Source organism: Epargyreus clarus, unplaced genomic scaffold (genome assembly GCF_041222505.1).
Source record: "Epargyreus clarus isolate Ecla_fem2 unplaced genomic scaffold, WU_Ecla_fem_2.2 ptg000023l, whole genome shotgun sequence".
NCBI classification, from domain to species: domain Eukaryota; kingdom Metazoa; phylum Arthropoda; class Insecta; order Lepidoptera; family Hesperiidae; genus Epargyreus; species Epargyreus clarus.
In genome coordinates, this window is record NW_027332230.1 from 11,042,408 (window position 1) to 11,061,375 (window position 18,968).

The 18,968-nt window shown below is 33.5% G+C and overlaps 1 protein-coding gene across 1 annotated transcript; it reads right to left on the reverse strand.

Moving 5' to 3' along the window:
• Positions 1 to 102: 102 nt before the first annotated feature.
• On the reverse strand, positions 103 to 15,867 carry ZnT77C (Zinc transporter 77C). Its single transcript, XM_073085567.1, has 8 exons — positions 15,631 to 15,867; positions 10,845 to 11,050; positions 10,268 to 10,520; positions 9,865 to 9,975; positions 5,282 to 5,404; positions 3,848 to 4,023; positions 3,141 to 3,240; positions 103 to 2,771 (listed from the first exon to the last, which is right to left on the reverse strand). The coding sequence occupies exons 2-8, from the start codon at positions 11,031 to 11,033 to the stop codon at positions 2,644 to 2,646; spliced, it is 1,080 nt and encodes a 359-aa protein (XP_072941668.1). The 5' UTR covers positions 11,034 to 11,050; positions 15,631 to 15,867; the 3' UTR covers positions 103 to 2,643.
• Positions 15,868 to 18,968: the final 3,101 nt, after the last annotated feature.

The following is an 18,968-nucleotide window of genomic DNA, read 5'->3' on the forward strand; positions in this document are numbered from 1 at the left end:
TTATGTTATTCCATGTTTTAATGCGCATTAGTAAAGTGGTGCTCATTAGCAAATATGATTATTGTTTCAGGCTTTTCGAAAATAAATCAATAATACACAGAGTTATTATTAAAATATTTTATTTGTATTACAATAGTCAACAAAACTGTACACTTAGGATAACATTATCTTATTATTTGTCAACACTGTTACGATATCGCGGGCGCTCGAACAATCGCGTCTAACTAGCTTCTTATAATACTGTCTAGGAACATCACGGTCGCATCTCATTGCAGATGTGTTTGTATGTATATAATACTAGCTGACCCGGCAAACGTTGTGTTGCCATATAGATAAAAAAAATGTTAAGGGTGAACAACCCTTATCACTTAGGGGTATGAAAAATAGATAGTAGCCGATTCTCAGACCTACTGAATATGCATATAAAATTTGGTGAAAATCGGTAAAGCCGTTTCGGAGGAGTACGGTAACTAAGATTGTGACATGAGAATTTTATGTATTAGATATTGTATAAGGGGTTGTTCCCTTACTGTGTCACAGTTGAGCACAGGTGTCTTCTCAGAATGAGAAGGTTTTTGGCCATCACGTTATAGCGCAGCCCAGTACGGCTTAAAATATTTCATACAGCCATATTTGTTTTTAATTTGGAAACCTCTTCGAATTTTATACACGGCCCACCATCGTGGCTAAATTTTTAAGCTGTTGCGTATTTATTTTTATATTTTCTTCTACTCGCTTAGTTAGGTACCTACATATCGACGAGTCCTACGTAAACTAGTGCAAGTGCGTTTTCACAACTTTACAGTAGAGCGATTTGAATGTTCTAATGCGTGTAACTTTAACATTAGATATTCACGTATAATGCAGTTTTTTTTTCAAAAGGATTCAATTATACCATTTTAAAATTGTATCTATGTACGTTGAATAATGTTCAAGTTACACGCATTAGAACATTCAAATCGCTCTACTGTAAAGTTGTGAAAACGCACTTGCACCAGTTTACGTTGGACCCGTCGATATGATTATATCAGGTGGGCCGAAGAGTATTATTACTGATAATACTTCGAAATATGAATTGTGTGTATCGTGCATAAATATCCGATGCGCGTTTGTTACCAAAAATGGTTCAAGTAAATATATAAAGATAAGTTATGTAGCACTAAAAAGTGACATTACAATGGTTATTTTAATGCGCACTCTGGGCAAATGTGTTTGAACTGCGAGGAAACGGTAAAATGTTCTTTTTTACGAAAAGAAATCTTTAAAAAACTTGTACAGCGTACCTACCTACGGAGCAAGCATCTACGATACATCATAGTTGCAAATTACGTACAAGTAAACTGAAGGTATACCTATTTTCTTTTTAATATAAATTCAGATACTTATTCTACAAATAACAAAAGGTTTTTTCTATTTAGGTAGGGCTATGTACGATTTTAAATACATATTGTAACAGTAGCATAACCTTATCGATATAAGTTTAACACTTTATCATAGTTGGTGGTAAACCTCTGCGGTAGAGTGCGACATGCGGCCGCGAAACAATATTGAGGACATTATTAAAACATTTTTTTTTACAAAATATACTTTTTGTTATAAAATAATACAGAAATAACGCTTTACCTGTTAATATTTTTACAATCTAAAGTAAACTCGGTAGTACAATGTCCTAAATAAATTTGTACGATACGACCCGTGTACATAAGCAGGCATCTATTATTTTCAGTAGCATTCATAGATTAGTAAAGATACTTCGCCGCCTTGAAATTGAATGAAGCCACAAACAGCTTATTTTAGTAAGTTCTTTTTTTTGAATTCTTGACAAATAAAAACATTTTAGAGAAAATTTACGAATAAATAACTAATACTGCGTAATTTACGTAATAAATAAATAATTATATCATATATTTTAGGGACATTTTAGCACGGAGACGTGCTAATGTCCCTAAACTTTTTTACGCAACTATTTCAATTCTCAAAAATGGGTACATTTTCTTGTTAGGAGTGAGTAATCTTTACTAATCTATGGTAGCATTAAATTAATGAAAATACAAACATGTATTTATAATTTTACGACTGGCGGTACTTTTCTATATAAGTATCCATAATACGGTTGGCTAGTAGCATCCGATTGGTGTATACAACAATAGAAAGCTTCGGCCAAACGCTTGAACAAAGGTCATCGATAATTTTCTTCAAAGCGACTACAATGGCCATTGAAAATCTCGGAAATTAACAATGACTTGGCAAATGCGTTATTGATGGTTCATTTGGATGTAATTCAATAATATTTAGGTTACCGAGTGATATGATGTAGCAGCACGGTACATCTTTTTATGGATTTACTTTCACTCTTATTCGCGGCTCGTCGGTGGTTTTTTGTATCGATACTTGTCACGGAAGACGTCTACAATACTATGAGTGGATCATCTTTGGTTGTACCTAGTTAATATTTTTTATCTTACTTCATTAAAACTTATTATTAACATTGTCCATATCACATACACATACATCAAACAAACTGAGCGTTTAAAATTTCCTACTGAAGTCTCATTAAACATTGACTCATGATATGTAGGTAACTTGTTACACAACATTACTCAAATATTTGTATTATGTTCTATCATATTTGTTTAAATACTACTAGATACGCGTGATTGATGGTTTCTGAGGGGCAGTACAACATCGGGGCGCGACGCATTCTTTCGCGCAGGGACAAGAGCAGGCTACGTTGGCGAAATCTATTAAAGCTTTCGTATCCTCGTCTGCACCTGTAGACAAGTCAAGATTATATTATAAGGATCATGTGGAGCGGATTTGTTCGTAAGATATAGATTGGAATAATATTGGACCGACTTTAATACGTTGATGTCCTTTCTAAAAAAATGGAATTCATTAGAAGATACCAGGTGCCTAAAGGTTATGCTAAATATGTAAAGGTTGCTAAAAGAGACAAGGTCTAGAGAAAACTGACCAAATAAAATAATTTTAGTCAATTAGAAAATTTTCATGATATAAAACTCTTCGCATTATTTTGTTCAGATTCTCTAACATTCTGAGAGGAAGATACTAAGTTATTGCTGAGTTAAGGGCAAACCATAATACTAGCAAAAATGTTTTGCAATATTAAAATTACTTACCCGTTATAGACACAAAAGCAAATTCAGGTTGCAGTGTAACAAGGTTTATCCCATGCCGTTTGAAAACATCACAAACGAGAGCTGAGTTGCGTAAGTAATCCTGTGAATATAAAATCTGTTAGCATTTTTCTGGAGGTATTAATTAAGTAGTCTAATGAGATATATTTCATTCTTTCATTTTGCTGTAGTACGTTACGTAGTAAATATGGTAGACACAATAAAATTCAGTGGAGTAGGTTAATACGCAATTTTAAATATATATGTCATTTAAAGGTGGTATTTTCCACGCATTGACTCACTGCGGAACTAATTAAATTGCATTAATAATTTGTATTCCGGTCTGCGTCTGAAATGGTTTCTCGATTCCTGCTCATAATGAATTATATCTGCTTTGGTTTTTTTTTATTTCATTCCTTCGGGGGCTGTAACATATGTGTGAGTGAACTTTTATATAAAGCTATAGGTACCTGTTTAGGGTTGATCAAATGTCGGAGGAAAGTATTTAACATGCGACAGACAGAAGGCTAATACACGAGTGACTGTCGTTAAAAGTCGGCGACGATCGCTGATAATAGTCGTCGTATTATCAAGTCACGGTTCCTTGTTACCTTACCGTTACCTTTCCGAAGCGGAAGTGGTCATAATATATCACATATATAACATCAATGTGCTCTATTAAAAAAATATTGTGATGATCTATGACTGACCTCGTGAGTGTTATAACAGACATGAGCGGTGGCGACAACTTTGTCGCGATGTAGTTGCCACACATGCAGTTCGTGGATGGCGATAACGCCGGGCACCCGCAAGGCCGCCGCATGCAAGTCGCACGCACCCAGCCCTTCAGGAACCGTTTGCAGGAGAACTAGCCCCGCTGATCTCACTGTAAAATTTCTTTTAGTTAGTAAAAAGTGTGGTACACTTTACTTGTACTTAGTAAACAGAGGCGACTTAATTTGTAAATCTGCTCCTTAATACGAGGCCCCTCGTTGTAAAATCAAAGGCTCCACTGATTTGCCAAAATTATCAGCATATTATAAAATTGCGAAATCTAGCAGCTAGAAAGTAATTAACATTCAGTCTACCTATTTCTTTCTTCGTTTAGAAGCTACCCCTTAATATAATCTTCGAACAAGTTTAACATCATTGCAGTAATATATTTCATCAAAACGCTGCTCGTGTCAATGACCTTGCAATACTCCGACCGCCCGTTGCTCCGTAGGTACTCATACATACTCGTATTGCACGATGTAATCATCGTATTGATAAATGATAAAAATAAGTAACCGTTATTTATTATTTCGACAGCAATAAGTCATTCATCCCTTTCATACATTCAACCTGTGTTTGAAATGTGAATTTAAAATTTGTAAGCTTTATTTTAAGTAAATTCAGGCATTTTAAAGCTGAAATTTTAAGCTTATACGTATTCCAAGAGGTTTCTTTATTAAAACATCGCTGAATGCCACGCTATTAAGTACAAAATATGAAATTGAAATAATTCTTATTTTATAGTAATAATAAACTGTGTAGTATGTAATTTAATTACTGCGGGAAAAGGAATTCAAAACTCTACGAGACCTCTACATAATATTTTTTTTTTGAATACGTATTTTTAATTTCTTTACGTTTTACGTTTCTTTACGTTTTAAGAATTTTGTAGATGTTGACTTTTAAATAGGTACTTATGTTATGTAATCTTAATCTAAGTATGTCAACGATCATGAATTTTCAGCTGATAACGAATTACGTTATTGAATACTTATGTTCAAATAGAATTATTACTTACAACACCATTTTCGCCTATTCTAGTTTTCTATGAGTCGATTGTAATGGATAAAATATGGTTAAATGTGTTATTAGATATAATAAGAGAGGCCCAAATAACAATTGACGAAAATGGTTGACTTGTTCCGAAAGGACCAACAATCTCTTTTAGATCAATAATATACCGTTTATTTTGAAGATAACCTATTTTCTACAATAAAAAATAATTAAAACATATTTACACATTATTTTTCATGTCTATCGATCTGTAAGTACAGTTGAAATCAGTCATACTCCAAGTCATAAAGTCAGCTATACTCCAAGGTCAAGGTAGGTAAACCAATGACCTTTAACACTATAACTAAAATACTTACTGAACGGGTAGTTGAAGATGACCAGTATAATGGCGGCACAGGCGGACAGCGCGGGGTCAGCGATGCGCGCCGCCACCGGCTCCCACTCCAACGTCAACCCAGCGCTGATAACGAACAGGCTACCTGGACCAAACATGCTCTCTGTTATAAACAATGCATGTATAAACTATAGAAACGTGACGTTTACTCAACACAATCGTATATATGTGTATATATATCATCATAGGCACATGTAAGGAAATGTATACAAACATAGTGGTAACTTTTCCGAGGCTTTCCAGCTTAATCCTCAAAGGTAGCGGCACATATGTGGCCGACCTCTGGTAGGAATATCTAATCCTACCTGGGGTTGATTACAGATATCTATGGGCGGCAGTAGCATAGCAGTTAGCATAGAGTGCGTTTGTATCGCTAACAGTACAAATATGAAACTAGCTTCATTTTGAAATATAGTAACCCACTCATTTTAACCGCACATTTGATCAAAATTACGATGTTTACCATGTAACCTACTAAATTAGCTAACCTGCTCCATTTAATCTTGAATTAAGATTTCGCCCTATATAGCGCCATAGCTCAGTGATGATGTTGCTCACTTTTCACACTCGACTAGGCTCATTCTAGATACCAAAAACTCTGAGCTTTTGATATTATTACGATCATTGCACAGAGTTATGTTGCTACTAATTTTGTTCATCACTAAACTGATGTGTCGTTGCAATATGAGACCACATTAAGCTTGGAATTAAAATATAGTAATAAGCTTGAATTGATGGTGTAAATAGATACTGCACTATCCGGAAATTGAACCCGGAACGGCGTGTTAAGCAGTAATGATCGTGAAATTGTGGTTGTTAGGTAAGACCGTAGTTAAAAGATACCGAGGCGCTATATGGGAAGCGAAACTAATGGTTACAACTAATTCGCGAGTGAATATATTAGATCACAGTCGTAAAGTTGTGCTCAACATGCAACAGAAATACTTAGGTATGTGATGTAATACAGGTAATAAGTCTACTTTAATATGAACGTTGGAAATTAAAATGAAAATAAGTAATTTTTGTATTAAACATTAATAAATAAATGTAGATATTATTATAATAAATAGATGCTGAGAAAGTGCGCAAATAGTACATTACGATACGCGTGGCCAAAGTAGCCTATTTTCGCACGGCGTGAAGTTAGCGCCCGAGCGCAGCGAGGGTGCTAAACGCCGTGCACATAATAGGCTACTTATGTCACAAGTATCGTATACTATTTTATAGCTCGTGTGACATAAACCCGCTTATATTGTGAAGTAATATGAAAAAATATGATAATTATTTTGAAACTTATAAATGATTGAAACTAAAAATTATGAACTAAAAAAAAACAATAAAAATGTGACACAACCAAAACCATTGAAATTTGATGTGAAGATGTCTTGATTTAGAAAATTTAGTAATTATTCTGCTCTTGTGTTAAAGACAAATCTAACACCACACATACATCGAAATCTATCAAGCCATTTAGGCTACATACAGGCGTCTAGACCAATGACTTATAATGGGAACTCCACCTAAACGTATTAAAGAATATGTTTCTTCAAATGATAAGCAATCACATAATGTACTAATACATGACTAATACTAGTGATACAGTAGAAAATCGATTATCCGGACCTCAGTTATAAATATTCGCGATTATTCGGATTGACAAACGTGAACAAGTAGCTTTGTAATAACCCTTGCAAATCAGTAACATTTTGTGTGACATGTGCATTTAAACTCCGGAAAGTCGCCAAATCGCAACTAAAAAGTTACTATAGAAAACAAAAACCCGATTGCTAAAAATATAGCCTATGTTATCTCCACAACTTAGACGAATCCAACGACACGTCATATGTCAAAATTAGTGAAGTCGTTTGAGTTTGCCAAAGAATGAAAAATACATACGTAACAAACATATAGTCGAAAAACATCACCTTCCTAAATCGGTTTAGATAGCTTTTATTCATAAACTCAATTATCCAAATTTTCGATAATCCGAATGCCACAAATACGACAACAAATAGGTCGCTTAGTCGAGATTCTACTGGAGTAGCATTATGGCTAATTTGGATAATTATTCCTAATTTAAATATCTCCTACTTAGTCCAGGAGGAATTGGCGCATGAGTACCGAAAACTATTCCACCTCAATTTTTTTATGCGATCCTCTTTAAATTGTCCTACTGGTGATATAAATGCATGTTGCCATGGGGCAACCCCGTGCCATATTGTTTAAACTGAAATTGTTTAAACAATTGCAAGGAATTGTTATTTTTCAACCGGACAAATTTTTTTGATATTCTTTATTGAAATACGAATAAAAAAAGTCCTATGACTTTTCACGATAAAGTTAATATTTTTAGAGATATGAATTTTTAAAGGTTCGAAAAATCTCAAATTTGGGTACTTTTGACCCATGAAAAATATATTAAAAAAAAAATATATAAATAATATATTTGTTTTAATTCTTTATACAATAGTTAATAATATTCTTAATAGAGACTTTTAAAAATTTTATTCCGTGCACATCAGATGCCTTGCATTTGCATGCACTTAGAGCTTCTGCTCAAACATACATTTGGAAAAATGCATTGAATCCCCAATATAAAACATTAGATTTTACGAATTTCGGATACAAACTAGAGAATAGTACTTTGCTACCTTTATTTATGAACAAAAGCCCATTTCCAACTGATCTTAAAAAACCATGTAATTGTAAGAAAGCCTGTAAAACCAAAGCTTGTTACTGTAAGAAAAATAATATTAGTTGCATACTTCTTGTGGCTGTGATTCAGAAGACTGTAAGAATATAATATACAAAAATGATATTAATAATAAATAAATACTTTTTCTTAAATCTTGTTTCATTATTTCATACTTCTACATCCATAACCTTCGTTTGAAGAAGTTATTCAATGTAATAACTTTCTGTTTTAATAACAAAAAAATAATATAAACTGATAAAAAAGTAATTTTATTTACATGTTCCGATTCATGCTTAAATAACTTTCGTAAAATTGATTTCAGAAAAAAAATTATGAGAAACAAATTGTAGACAATTTAATTATTAATAACATTGCTCTCTTTAACAATCTTGATAAAGTTAATAGTTTTTAAGATAAATGATAAATAATGATTCAGGACATAGAGAGGCCGATGCAGCGCATGAGTCAGAGAGAGACGGCGATACTTAAAGGTAAGCGGCGCATACTTGTGAGCGCGTGAAATTAACAATTATAAAACAGGTATAAACAATAAAATTTTTAAAAGTCTCTATTAAGAATATTATTAACTATTGTATAAAGAATTAAAAAAAAATATTATTTATATATTTTTTTTTTTAATATATTTTTCATGGGTCAAAAGTACCCAAATTTGAGATTTTTCGAACCTTTAAAAATTCATATCTCTAAAAATATTAACTTTATCGTGAAAAGTCATAGGACTTTTTTTATTCGTATTTCAATAAAGAATATAAAAAAAAATTGTCCGGTTGAAAAATAACAATTCCTTGCAATTGTTTAAACAATTTCAGTTTAAACAATATGGCACGGGGTTGCCCCATGGCAACATGCATTTATTTCACCAGTAGGACAATTTAAAGAGGATCGCATAAAAAAATTGAGGTGGAATAGTTTTCGGTACTCATGCGCCAATCCCTCCTGGACTAACTATAGTGTGTAGCGAAAATACACAGTCAAAACAAACCATAAAACTCGATAAAGCCCAACAGTTAGTCTTATAATGATGCTATTGCTTAGTATAAACACAATGGCAAAAACATTTATAAATACGTCCAAAATAAAATATTAGCATAATTATAGATTTAAACAAAATACTCATTACTCACTTTTATGTTTTAAATGGCATTTAAAAGTATGAAACGTTCATAGCGATGTTAATTTTTTACAACTGTGAGGGTAGTGTATTAATATTCGTACGGTGTAAAAATCGGCTACTTTGGACACAGAAATGCGAGGCTAAAATGCGGGTTTAGGTCACAGAGTGCACATAGTACATTACAATACGAGGACGAAAAATTTTTTTCTGACAAGTGTGAGTTTGCAGGCCGAGCCGCAGGCGAGGACTGCAATCACACGAGTCAGAAAAACATTTTTCGTCCGCGTGTTGTATAAAATTTTATATTACGGGGTCGGAAATGGGGGTTTTGCACACGCGAAGCGTGCGTAAAACGTCAATTTACGCACGCCGTGATATAAAATAATTTGCTATTATCGTTGATTTTCATTATTTTTCCATAATATTGCTAGCATATATAAAATGCATTAAAACTCAAAAGGAAAAAAAATGCAATGTGCCGGGTCAAAATATAATACAAAGCCACATTTTTCCTCTATCAAAAAGCTAAACATATTTCTTTATTCATTTTAAAAATGTCCCTTAAGATACGAGTAGGTTAGAATTTTTCAAAGACTTGTATATTGCTGCTTAGTAGTAGTAGTAGTTAGTTATATGTCATGTGACTTGATGATTGTGGAACAATATATCGTATTTTTGCAATCCTTTTTGAATGTATTATTACGTCATAACTCACTAGCTATATCAGTGGGAGCGTGTGCGAGGATTGGTTCTCCCGCGCCAGTTTTGAGTACTACCCCGCCGCCTTCCGTCATGCTGAGCCGACGACTGTAGCTAAGTTCACGACCTGATTAACAGAAATATTGATAATATATAAACATAATTATTACCTATAAGTACAATTAATTTTATTAAAATATTTTTCTGAGAATTAAAAATAATTGCACATATCTAAGCTCATGTTTGTACAATGTCAAACCATAAAAATATTTTTTTTTCGGCTGTCTTTTTAGTTAAATGCGACTGAATTTGCGGAATATATTTTAGGTACTTTTTTTATCGTAAATTAATTTGAGTTGTCTTAATATAAACACAACAAAAATAGCTTACAGCTAATAATAAAGATGTAAAATATTAACCGGCTAGTAGTATATAATTGAGGGCATGCAACAGAAGTCCAATGACGGCGCTTCCAACGATGACTCTGGGATAGAGTGGCGGCTGCCCGTGCGAGGAGTGGACACCCAGTTGCAGAGCATTCACCACCAGGGCCAGCGCGAACGAAGCGAACAGCACGTGTACCGACAACCGGCCCACTACCTCAATGCGTGCCCATCCGAAAGTGTTGCGAAGGCGGTTCTCCGTTGCAGCACCCTCGTCTGCGCGTTCGTACTGTCATGTAGACATTAGAAAAAATATTATTATTTACTTATTGCAACTTTTTTGGTCAGTTTTTTGTCATGTTAATCCTAGGAAAGTATGCATGCATTTACTGAAAAGCAGTGATAAATTATCAAAACTTCACTGACTCATTAAAAGCAAATAGGTACTCGTATCTATAGTTTTCTGTGCGATGTAAATCTTTCTATCAAAGCCATTTCTATCGAAGGTGGCGAGTCTAATGTCTCAAATGTCTATAAGCGTTGGTAACTACTTACACTGAAGTAAATACAATACCTGTCTATTAATGTAATAATAAGCAATATTTGAAAATACCTTATAAGCTAATACGGTGGTGATAAGGCCGACGAGCCTGCAAAGGGAATGGCAAGTGTCGACGAGCAGTGTGGGAGAGTGCGTGACGTAGGACGCGAACAGTCTGCCGCTGAACCCAGCCACGGCCAGCAGCAGCGCCAGCAACGAGCGCGGCGGCGGGAGCCATTGAAGCCACTCTTTCATTGCCATTTTCTAACTTTGATATTCTGTAACAAGTATCGAGGTCTGTAGAAAATAAACCAAAGGGAAAGGGTATAGAAAGATGAATTGTTACCCTATTTTCAGCTTGTCTTTTTAAATATAAACGTATAGTACCATTTTATAGTAGTGCATGGGTACAATAAAAGGTAGAGTCGGAAGAAATGCTACAGGAACTATTTTAGTATACTAAAACTATCCCGGTGAATTAGATAAATCCACTGACATCATTGTTCTCATACATGATTATAGACTATACAGCCTTACAGTTGCTATAAAGTGCATACATGAAGCCCTCGAGACGTGTAAACACAGTGGAGTGACAATGTAGTACGTTATACGTGACATATGTTTGTGCATGTGTCTACAAAGGCGAATACTTTGTTTGCAATAGTAATTATTACATAATATGAACTGTTCACTGTTATATGATAAAGCATATTTATTTGTCATAATTATACAATCAGGTGTAGACTTTATTTCAAATTGTAATTAATTTACAATGTTTTTGTGAACAGGTGAATAGCGTCATTCGTAGACGTTGGTAAGAGTAAGAGACACACACTTTCATTTATTCGAGGCGTTTTAAAATAGTCCTCAGGTGTAGCAACGCAACCTGTGGTCAATTTTAGGTGGAAGTATACCTTTAATCTTGTCTGATTATTGATTACGGATGTCCAAGGCCGGCAGTAGCCACTAAACTGCATGCCCGTTAGCTACTTTGTGTTTATTTACGGAAATATTTTTTGCATTATTTTTAATCCCAAAAGTTAGATTTCTAAAAAGTTACCTTAGGAACCTTCCTACAAATGTATTAAGACATTTCTTGAGTATGATGACATAAATAAGTTAAATCTAAAATGGTAATTTCTTAACGGTGTGGGTTGATTTTTGATGCAAATTACGTTAAAGATTACAAATTTTGGTTTAAACTATTGTATTAAATAGTAGTAAAACACCTTACTTGGACATAATAAACATTTATTTTTGGCAAGTTGCTCTAATATAAGCTTCTACATCCAGGTTACTTCGAAATAGATAACGGTAGTCTTCGAAGACGGTGTGCACGTGTGGGAGCTTACGACTCTCACGACGTATTTGTTAATCACGAGTTGATTATGGATTTGCATTTAACGTTGTTTTCTAAGAAGATTGTTATCTAACTAGATTATTTTAGGTTAAAGAAGGTGACCGTGCGACAAGTAAGAGTCAGCCTAAAATTGAAAATAGGTTCTAATGATATAGTGTCTAATATGGAATCGTTTAACGTTTTATAACTTTTAGAACGTAACAATTTAAATTGTTTTAGTATTTTGATTTTCATTTATCTACATTACCTATTATGAAGTTTTTAAATAAAGGAACTAAACCTATTTTATGCGTACCTCATTGATATGGTTAGTCGTAAGTAAGCCATAATAATATTTCATACATAAATAGAAAAAAAGCCAAATAAAAAAACAAACAAGTAAAAGTAGATGATTGGAAGCGTTTGACCTAAGTTCTGCCTATTGGTTTGACCTGCAGTAGCGGCTAGTTCGAGGAAGATCGCATTCAGCATGATTATGGGCAATCTCCGGCAATTGAAGCCGCTCGGATCTCACGGCTCTCTGTTCAATTTTAATGTTCCGTTTTATTTTTATGTTCGATTACTTGCCTAAAATCTACACTTTTTAATATGTGAATTACTTAAAAAGAACAGCTGACTAATTTTGTATTGACGGATCATTGTACACAACGGTTTTAAACGAAGAGAAAGATTTTCAAACTTATTTATGCATCGAAGAGCATTCATAACAATTCACGTGACGATTAAAACCTATACGAACAATTCAGAAAATCCAAATCAATTAATAACGGCACTTCACTATTATGACAATCCATAAATGTTTACCATACTTTATTTTGGAAACCTAAACTATTATACCTACAAACGAAAGAAGCTCTTCCGACTTGACCTATTTCTTGCGCAGTTCAACACAAAATAAATAATTCCGCACAATGTAGGTAAAGAGGTTATTACCGACTGGTGAATCGCATCTATTCCTAATTTTAGTTTCCGTTTAAATGTCATCAGTCGTCAATTTAACACAATAATATTTTGTTGGTGTCTTTATAATACGCATTTTTTGAGAATGTTTAAAAATGCTGCACTGAAAAACTTTGACGATATGCAAGGTCAATGGTTACGTGTAGCTTTACTATATATTATTATTTTAACAAAACTGAAGTGCTAATTCACATTATGGTAGAGGAAATTTTTTTTTTTTTTTCTTAAGAAAGGCGAAGAAAATCATATATATAGGTAATATAGGTATTCGTCCGTTAGTCGAATTTTCACTATTCAATATTTGAGGACAAAATATTTCATTGACAACGTTGGTTCCCGTCATTAGTTACTATAATTACCAAATAAAAATAGAATTTGGTTGATAAACACAATATTCCTCTATTTATATATAGATGTACATCTATATACATTGTTACATTTACCTAACTATATAATCCTCGATTTTGTGTTTCGAGAAATCTCGCAATAATTTCGTATATAATTTCGTGGGTAAGACGCGGTCAGAACGAAAGTAACGAACTAAGCACCGTGACAACTTAAGTAGGTTATGATCACGGGTCACAATACTCACAATAGACACGATGCAATGGCAATAAAACAATACTCAGAGATATTTATCTCGGTGACAACTCTCGTCAAATCTGATTTCACTGCCTGCGCGTGCGGCGTCTGTGTACCTTATATCCACACTATTGTTATGTCAAGTTAATTGATGATTATTTACTAAACACAGACGGTAATTATAGTTTAAGATAAAGGGAATATGATAGACTGTTACTGATGGGTACTGGTTGGTCATGAAATCCCGATGATTTGATTGAATTCTATAAATTTTTAAAGGGGTTTCTTAAGGCATGTGAAGTCCATGAATCCGCGCATGGCCAGCGTTGTGGATGGTATAAATCCTCATCACTTTGTGTGGATGCACCCAGCTGTGGATCAGATGATTCTGATGATGAACATAATATGAACCTACTTACTTTCCGTTTTAATACAAAATCTATGCCTTTATACTTAATACGGTTATTATAAATAAAGTTTTAAATTAAAAATCACGCTCTAATTTAAGGTTTTAGCAATATAGCTTACAAAAGAAATTAGTAACAGAAAACATTTATGTAATTGTTGTTTGCTGTAAACACAGTTGCGGTCAGTCACAATCGCGACAACATCATTCATGGTTCGCCTTCATACTAATGAATTGAATCTGACTGATTTGCAAAACGAAGTTAAGCATTGAAAAATTAAAAAGTTTATAATCTTAAAATTGTACACGAAATAGAAATAATGCAATTTATTAGCGTAAGCTTAATGTAAGGAATGTTTTGATCGCAAATATCGCTACTATCATAATAAAATTACCTGGAATAATACCTATAATTAGGTTTTGGGGATATAAAATTTATTGTAGGGATAATATATTGTTGTAGGCAGAAATTGTAGTATTTTATTTTAAGAATAAGTAGTTTTCTGCAACTCCTTATTCAATTGTGGTTGGACTTTTACAGGTAGAGTTCGCTGAAAATATGGTATGATCAACTTTTACACTAACATATACATTTTATAATATGAATTTTATCATACTTTCATCTTCAAATAACCATAAAACGAACGTAGCTAACAACAATAACATAGGACAAACGAAATTTAGGACAAACGAGAGAAATTAAAATGAAGAATCATCATAAATTATTATTTGAAATATTCCTACAAATAAAAACATTTTTTCTTACTCCAAGATAGCATAAATATCAGGAATTGAAACGAAAGCGGCGCAAGGTTATCTTCCTAGCGAACAAATAACACACATTCAGACAGCCGACCAACGTTTTATCTATTTATACGTTCGGCATGTGTGATTTTATTATAGATGTACAGAACAACGTTAAAAGAAAAAGTATTTTTCGTTCTTATAATTTGTATCCTTTCCTTGAAGTACCAACTTTTTACAGTTTAAGTACTAATTAAAAGAACAATAATAAGTACGATTATGTACGTACATAAAATTCTAATATCAGAGCTTGTGAATAGAGCGTGCTTAATTGTGTATTGATTGAGGTAAATAGTTCGATTATCGTGCTTATAAACCTTTTCACCCATTTATTTGTTAGCGAAAGAGGAAATCATCAAGTGGATAAAATGTACTACGAGCAAGTTATATGTATTTATTTATGTTATTTGGTTTTGTTGTTGGAAACAGAATTTTTGATTGCATTGAAAGTTTGTCTGTAGGAGATATGTTTTGGTTCTAGTTGGATGCGTAGGTGTCGCCTAAACCCTGTGTCACTCTTTAATTGATAGATTGACGATTCTTCGAGCCGTGAACGCGGGACAATTGCATCGACGTGTATTATTTTTGTTTTAGAAACATGACTAGATCGGTCAATAGCTCCGCGAAAACGTGTTACACACAAAAATACGTTTCGCTCGCTACCGCACTTTTCGCGGATCCGTAAAATAAGATTTACATTTCCACGTGAAAGTAATATATTCCGAAATTCTATTAGAAAAACTTACCTCCTAAATGTATCTATTTTGCTTCGGTACAATAACGCAGGTTGCAGTAAAAGTATTCGGTTTTACACACACCACGATTTACCAAACACTGCCCGGCAGTCAGGCACATAGCAGTTGTATAATAATTGTTTATATTTTGAAAACGTAACGATGCTATCGTTTCAGCAGAGCGATTTTGCACTATGGGTTAGTGCGCCGGCGTCGGTCGCGGCACTGGCGTCCGCGTGCGCGCGCGCCGCCTTATCGACAAGCCTCCGCACACGATAAGCAAACTGTCCAATTGTTGTTAAGTACTCATGAACTGGACTCCGTAACGCGGATCAAGCACCACGATTTTAAGACAGAGCTGCTTCAGCGTAGATGCTGCTGGCGATTGGCAGCTATATTGTCACGCTTGCTTGTATGGTTCGTCGTCAACTTATCACTGTCCCACTGCTTGGCTCGGGTCTCTTCAAAAAGCGAGAGGAGTTTAGGCCATATTTTACAGCTAATATTTCTAAGTGCGTATTCTTAGACTTTACCGACCTAACCTTTGAGAAATACTTTTTTAAGAACTCGTAACTTGTATTTTCCTTTACCGTTAAAACATTGACTCACATAATTTTGATTAATTAAAAGGTGTTCCGGAATTCGAACCTCGGACCACCCGATCCAGAAGCCGAGTTTCAACAGCTAGGACATTACCGCTACATTGTGCTGCATATCGTGTACCTATATCTATTTTTGTGTTAAACCAAGATTTAATGTATCTTTGAAAAACACGAAAGCTGTTATATTTAAAAAAACGAATGATCGCATAGGTCATTGATCTGTTTGTATAAAAATTCGAGCCAAAATGTTTTTGTGTTATACGTAATGTTAGAACGACATAGCTTTTTGAACGTCAAATGAAATATGAATAATCCGTTCACATCTAATGTTATAGTAGAATATGAATGAATTAAAATGTAAAATATGTTAAGGTCATGTTTAATTTTAAAATGGTACATTTATTAGGCCTGTATGAGGTCACGGCCGACCGGCGTATTTCTGCGCTGCGATGAGCGTCTCAAAATATCTCCACTTTCTTTTACGCCAGAGAAGAAGTAAACAAGATATAGTGAGCCATCGGAACATTTAATATTTTTCCGGCATATTTCTTACAATGTGTGCATCAAATATCTTAAACATCATACTGAAATATATGAGATATATTGATAAGTTTGTCTTAAACAAATAAATTAATACATAGGACTACAATAGATACAAACAAAATATTTCGAGTTGTTAAAATAGTTATCTGTATACACTTTAAATAAGTATAAAAAAACGCATACAGTTAAATTCTAAAATATTAATGTAAAACCATTACAAACAATACAGAAAAGACAAAAGTGGAACTAATTTATCTAAATATTGTCACGGAATAAGGAGACATAACGTATATGTATAAACGAGCTTTTGCCCGCGGCTTTGCTCGCGTTACGAAGTAATATTATCATCCCCTATTTTATCCCCTTGGGGGTAGAATTGATCAAAATCCCTTCTTAGCGGATGCATACGTCATAACATCTACCTGCATGCCATAGTTCAGCCCGATCCGTCCACTGTTTGGGCTGTGCGTTGATAGATCATTATGTCAGTCAGTCATCTTTAAGTTATATATATTTAGATTAGCATGGTATAAGTTCAGATTCAGTTCCGATTAAGAAGAACGAAGAAAACTAAGAGTTTCGAGTAGGTGTACTAGCTATTTATTTTGACGATATAAAATAAGGTGTTTCGCATCAGTAAGTGAAGCAGAGCAAGACTTTTTGCAACTCGTAGATGGTGGATTCTGCAATAATCGTTTTTTTGTGAAACAACTCGTAATTTAAACTTAGCTGGTACCTGCGATGCTGTATCGAAATGCGATTGGATTGCATTCGTTGCCTCTCGAATGTAACGTAACATTCGTTTTATCGCTGACATTTTCTGTGAAAATAGAAAAAAACGTGTTATGTTTGCAAACACTGGCTTAGTTTATAGCTTATATCTCTATAGTTTTTTAAGTAATGCATAAGTAATTTGAGCACTTATAACTTTATTCAGGCTAATAACTAGATCAAGATGCAGAATAATTAGATCAGTTGTATTCAATACAAAGTATCAATTCAATACATTTGGTATTACAGTTTAACGAACTTCGTTGCATATAACATAATTTGACAATTTTAGATAGAGATAGCCCTTGTAGGATATTAAGGTATATCTGTGGTATCAACAAACTTGCTTTACGTACTTATACTTAAAGATTTATTTATTTTAGTACGTTATACCGGTAATGTATTGTGATTTGATATAAGTGTGTACTTCTCAACGATTGGTTGAGATTAATGTATTTAAGGTTCAATTAATTATTTAATATGTATTTTTTGGATCTTTTCATTTTTTATAACAACGATAACATAAAGTTAAATAATAATTTTATCAGTGAGAAATTTAGTAACTTTTGATATTCGTCCTTGTACATATTTACTTCATATTGAGGTCAAAGATAAATAATTTGACAGAAACGAAGCCAAACCTATTGTTTCGATCATTCCATATCCATAACCAGTTAATTACAGACTTTCAGATACATATTTTAATTATAGGATTTTTTAAGCATATTGAGTACCGACGCAATAAATTAAAGAAATAATGTTGATGAAATAATTATTCTGTTAACTACATATAAACGTTACGATTAAAACTATAATGTAAAAGGTAATGGTACCCCACGCTGGATATGCAATTTAATTGCTAAGTAAATAAAATCCTTCTAAAAACCTTCCCTTCAAAATTACATAGTTACTAAGATAGTCCACACGAAATTATTATGGGATTGGTTTCAAGTGACTTAAGATTTTTAAGTTATACTTATCATTATTTATTTGTATTACTTTGTTTTCAGTTAACTATTATATTTTCAAAGGTTTGTATAGAAAACATAACAATAAAATAAAGACAACATTATTTAAATAAACTGCTAATTTAAATTTAATGCTCTTTAGCTTAACTAATGAGAAAACAAAGAGAAACTGGGAAACATGTTATTAAACGTAAACAATGCAATACTCTGGCCCCTAACGAGTCTTAAAAGAAAGACCACGTCTAATTAGGTATTACGAGTATTTATGTATGTTAACAGTATATAGTTAAGATACAGTGTTACTAATCCCTTTTGATGTGTTAATGTCGATAAGACCTTCGGTTTGGATTATTGCCGATGTGTAAAATTATCTGAGTTGTATTTACCCGACCTAAATACAATGGAAAATGACAAGGTAACTGATATTGATAAAATGAACCTTTATGCAAGTTGTTATCTGTTTTCG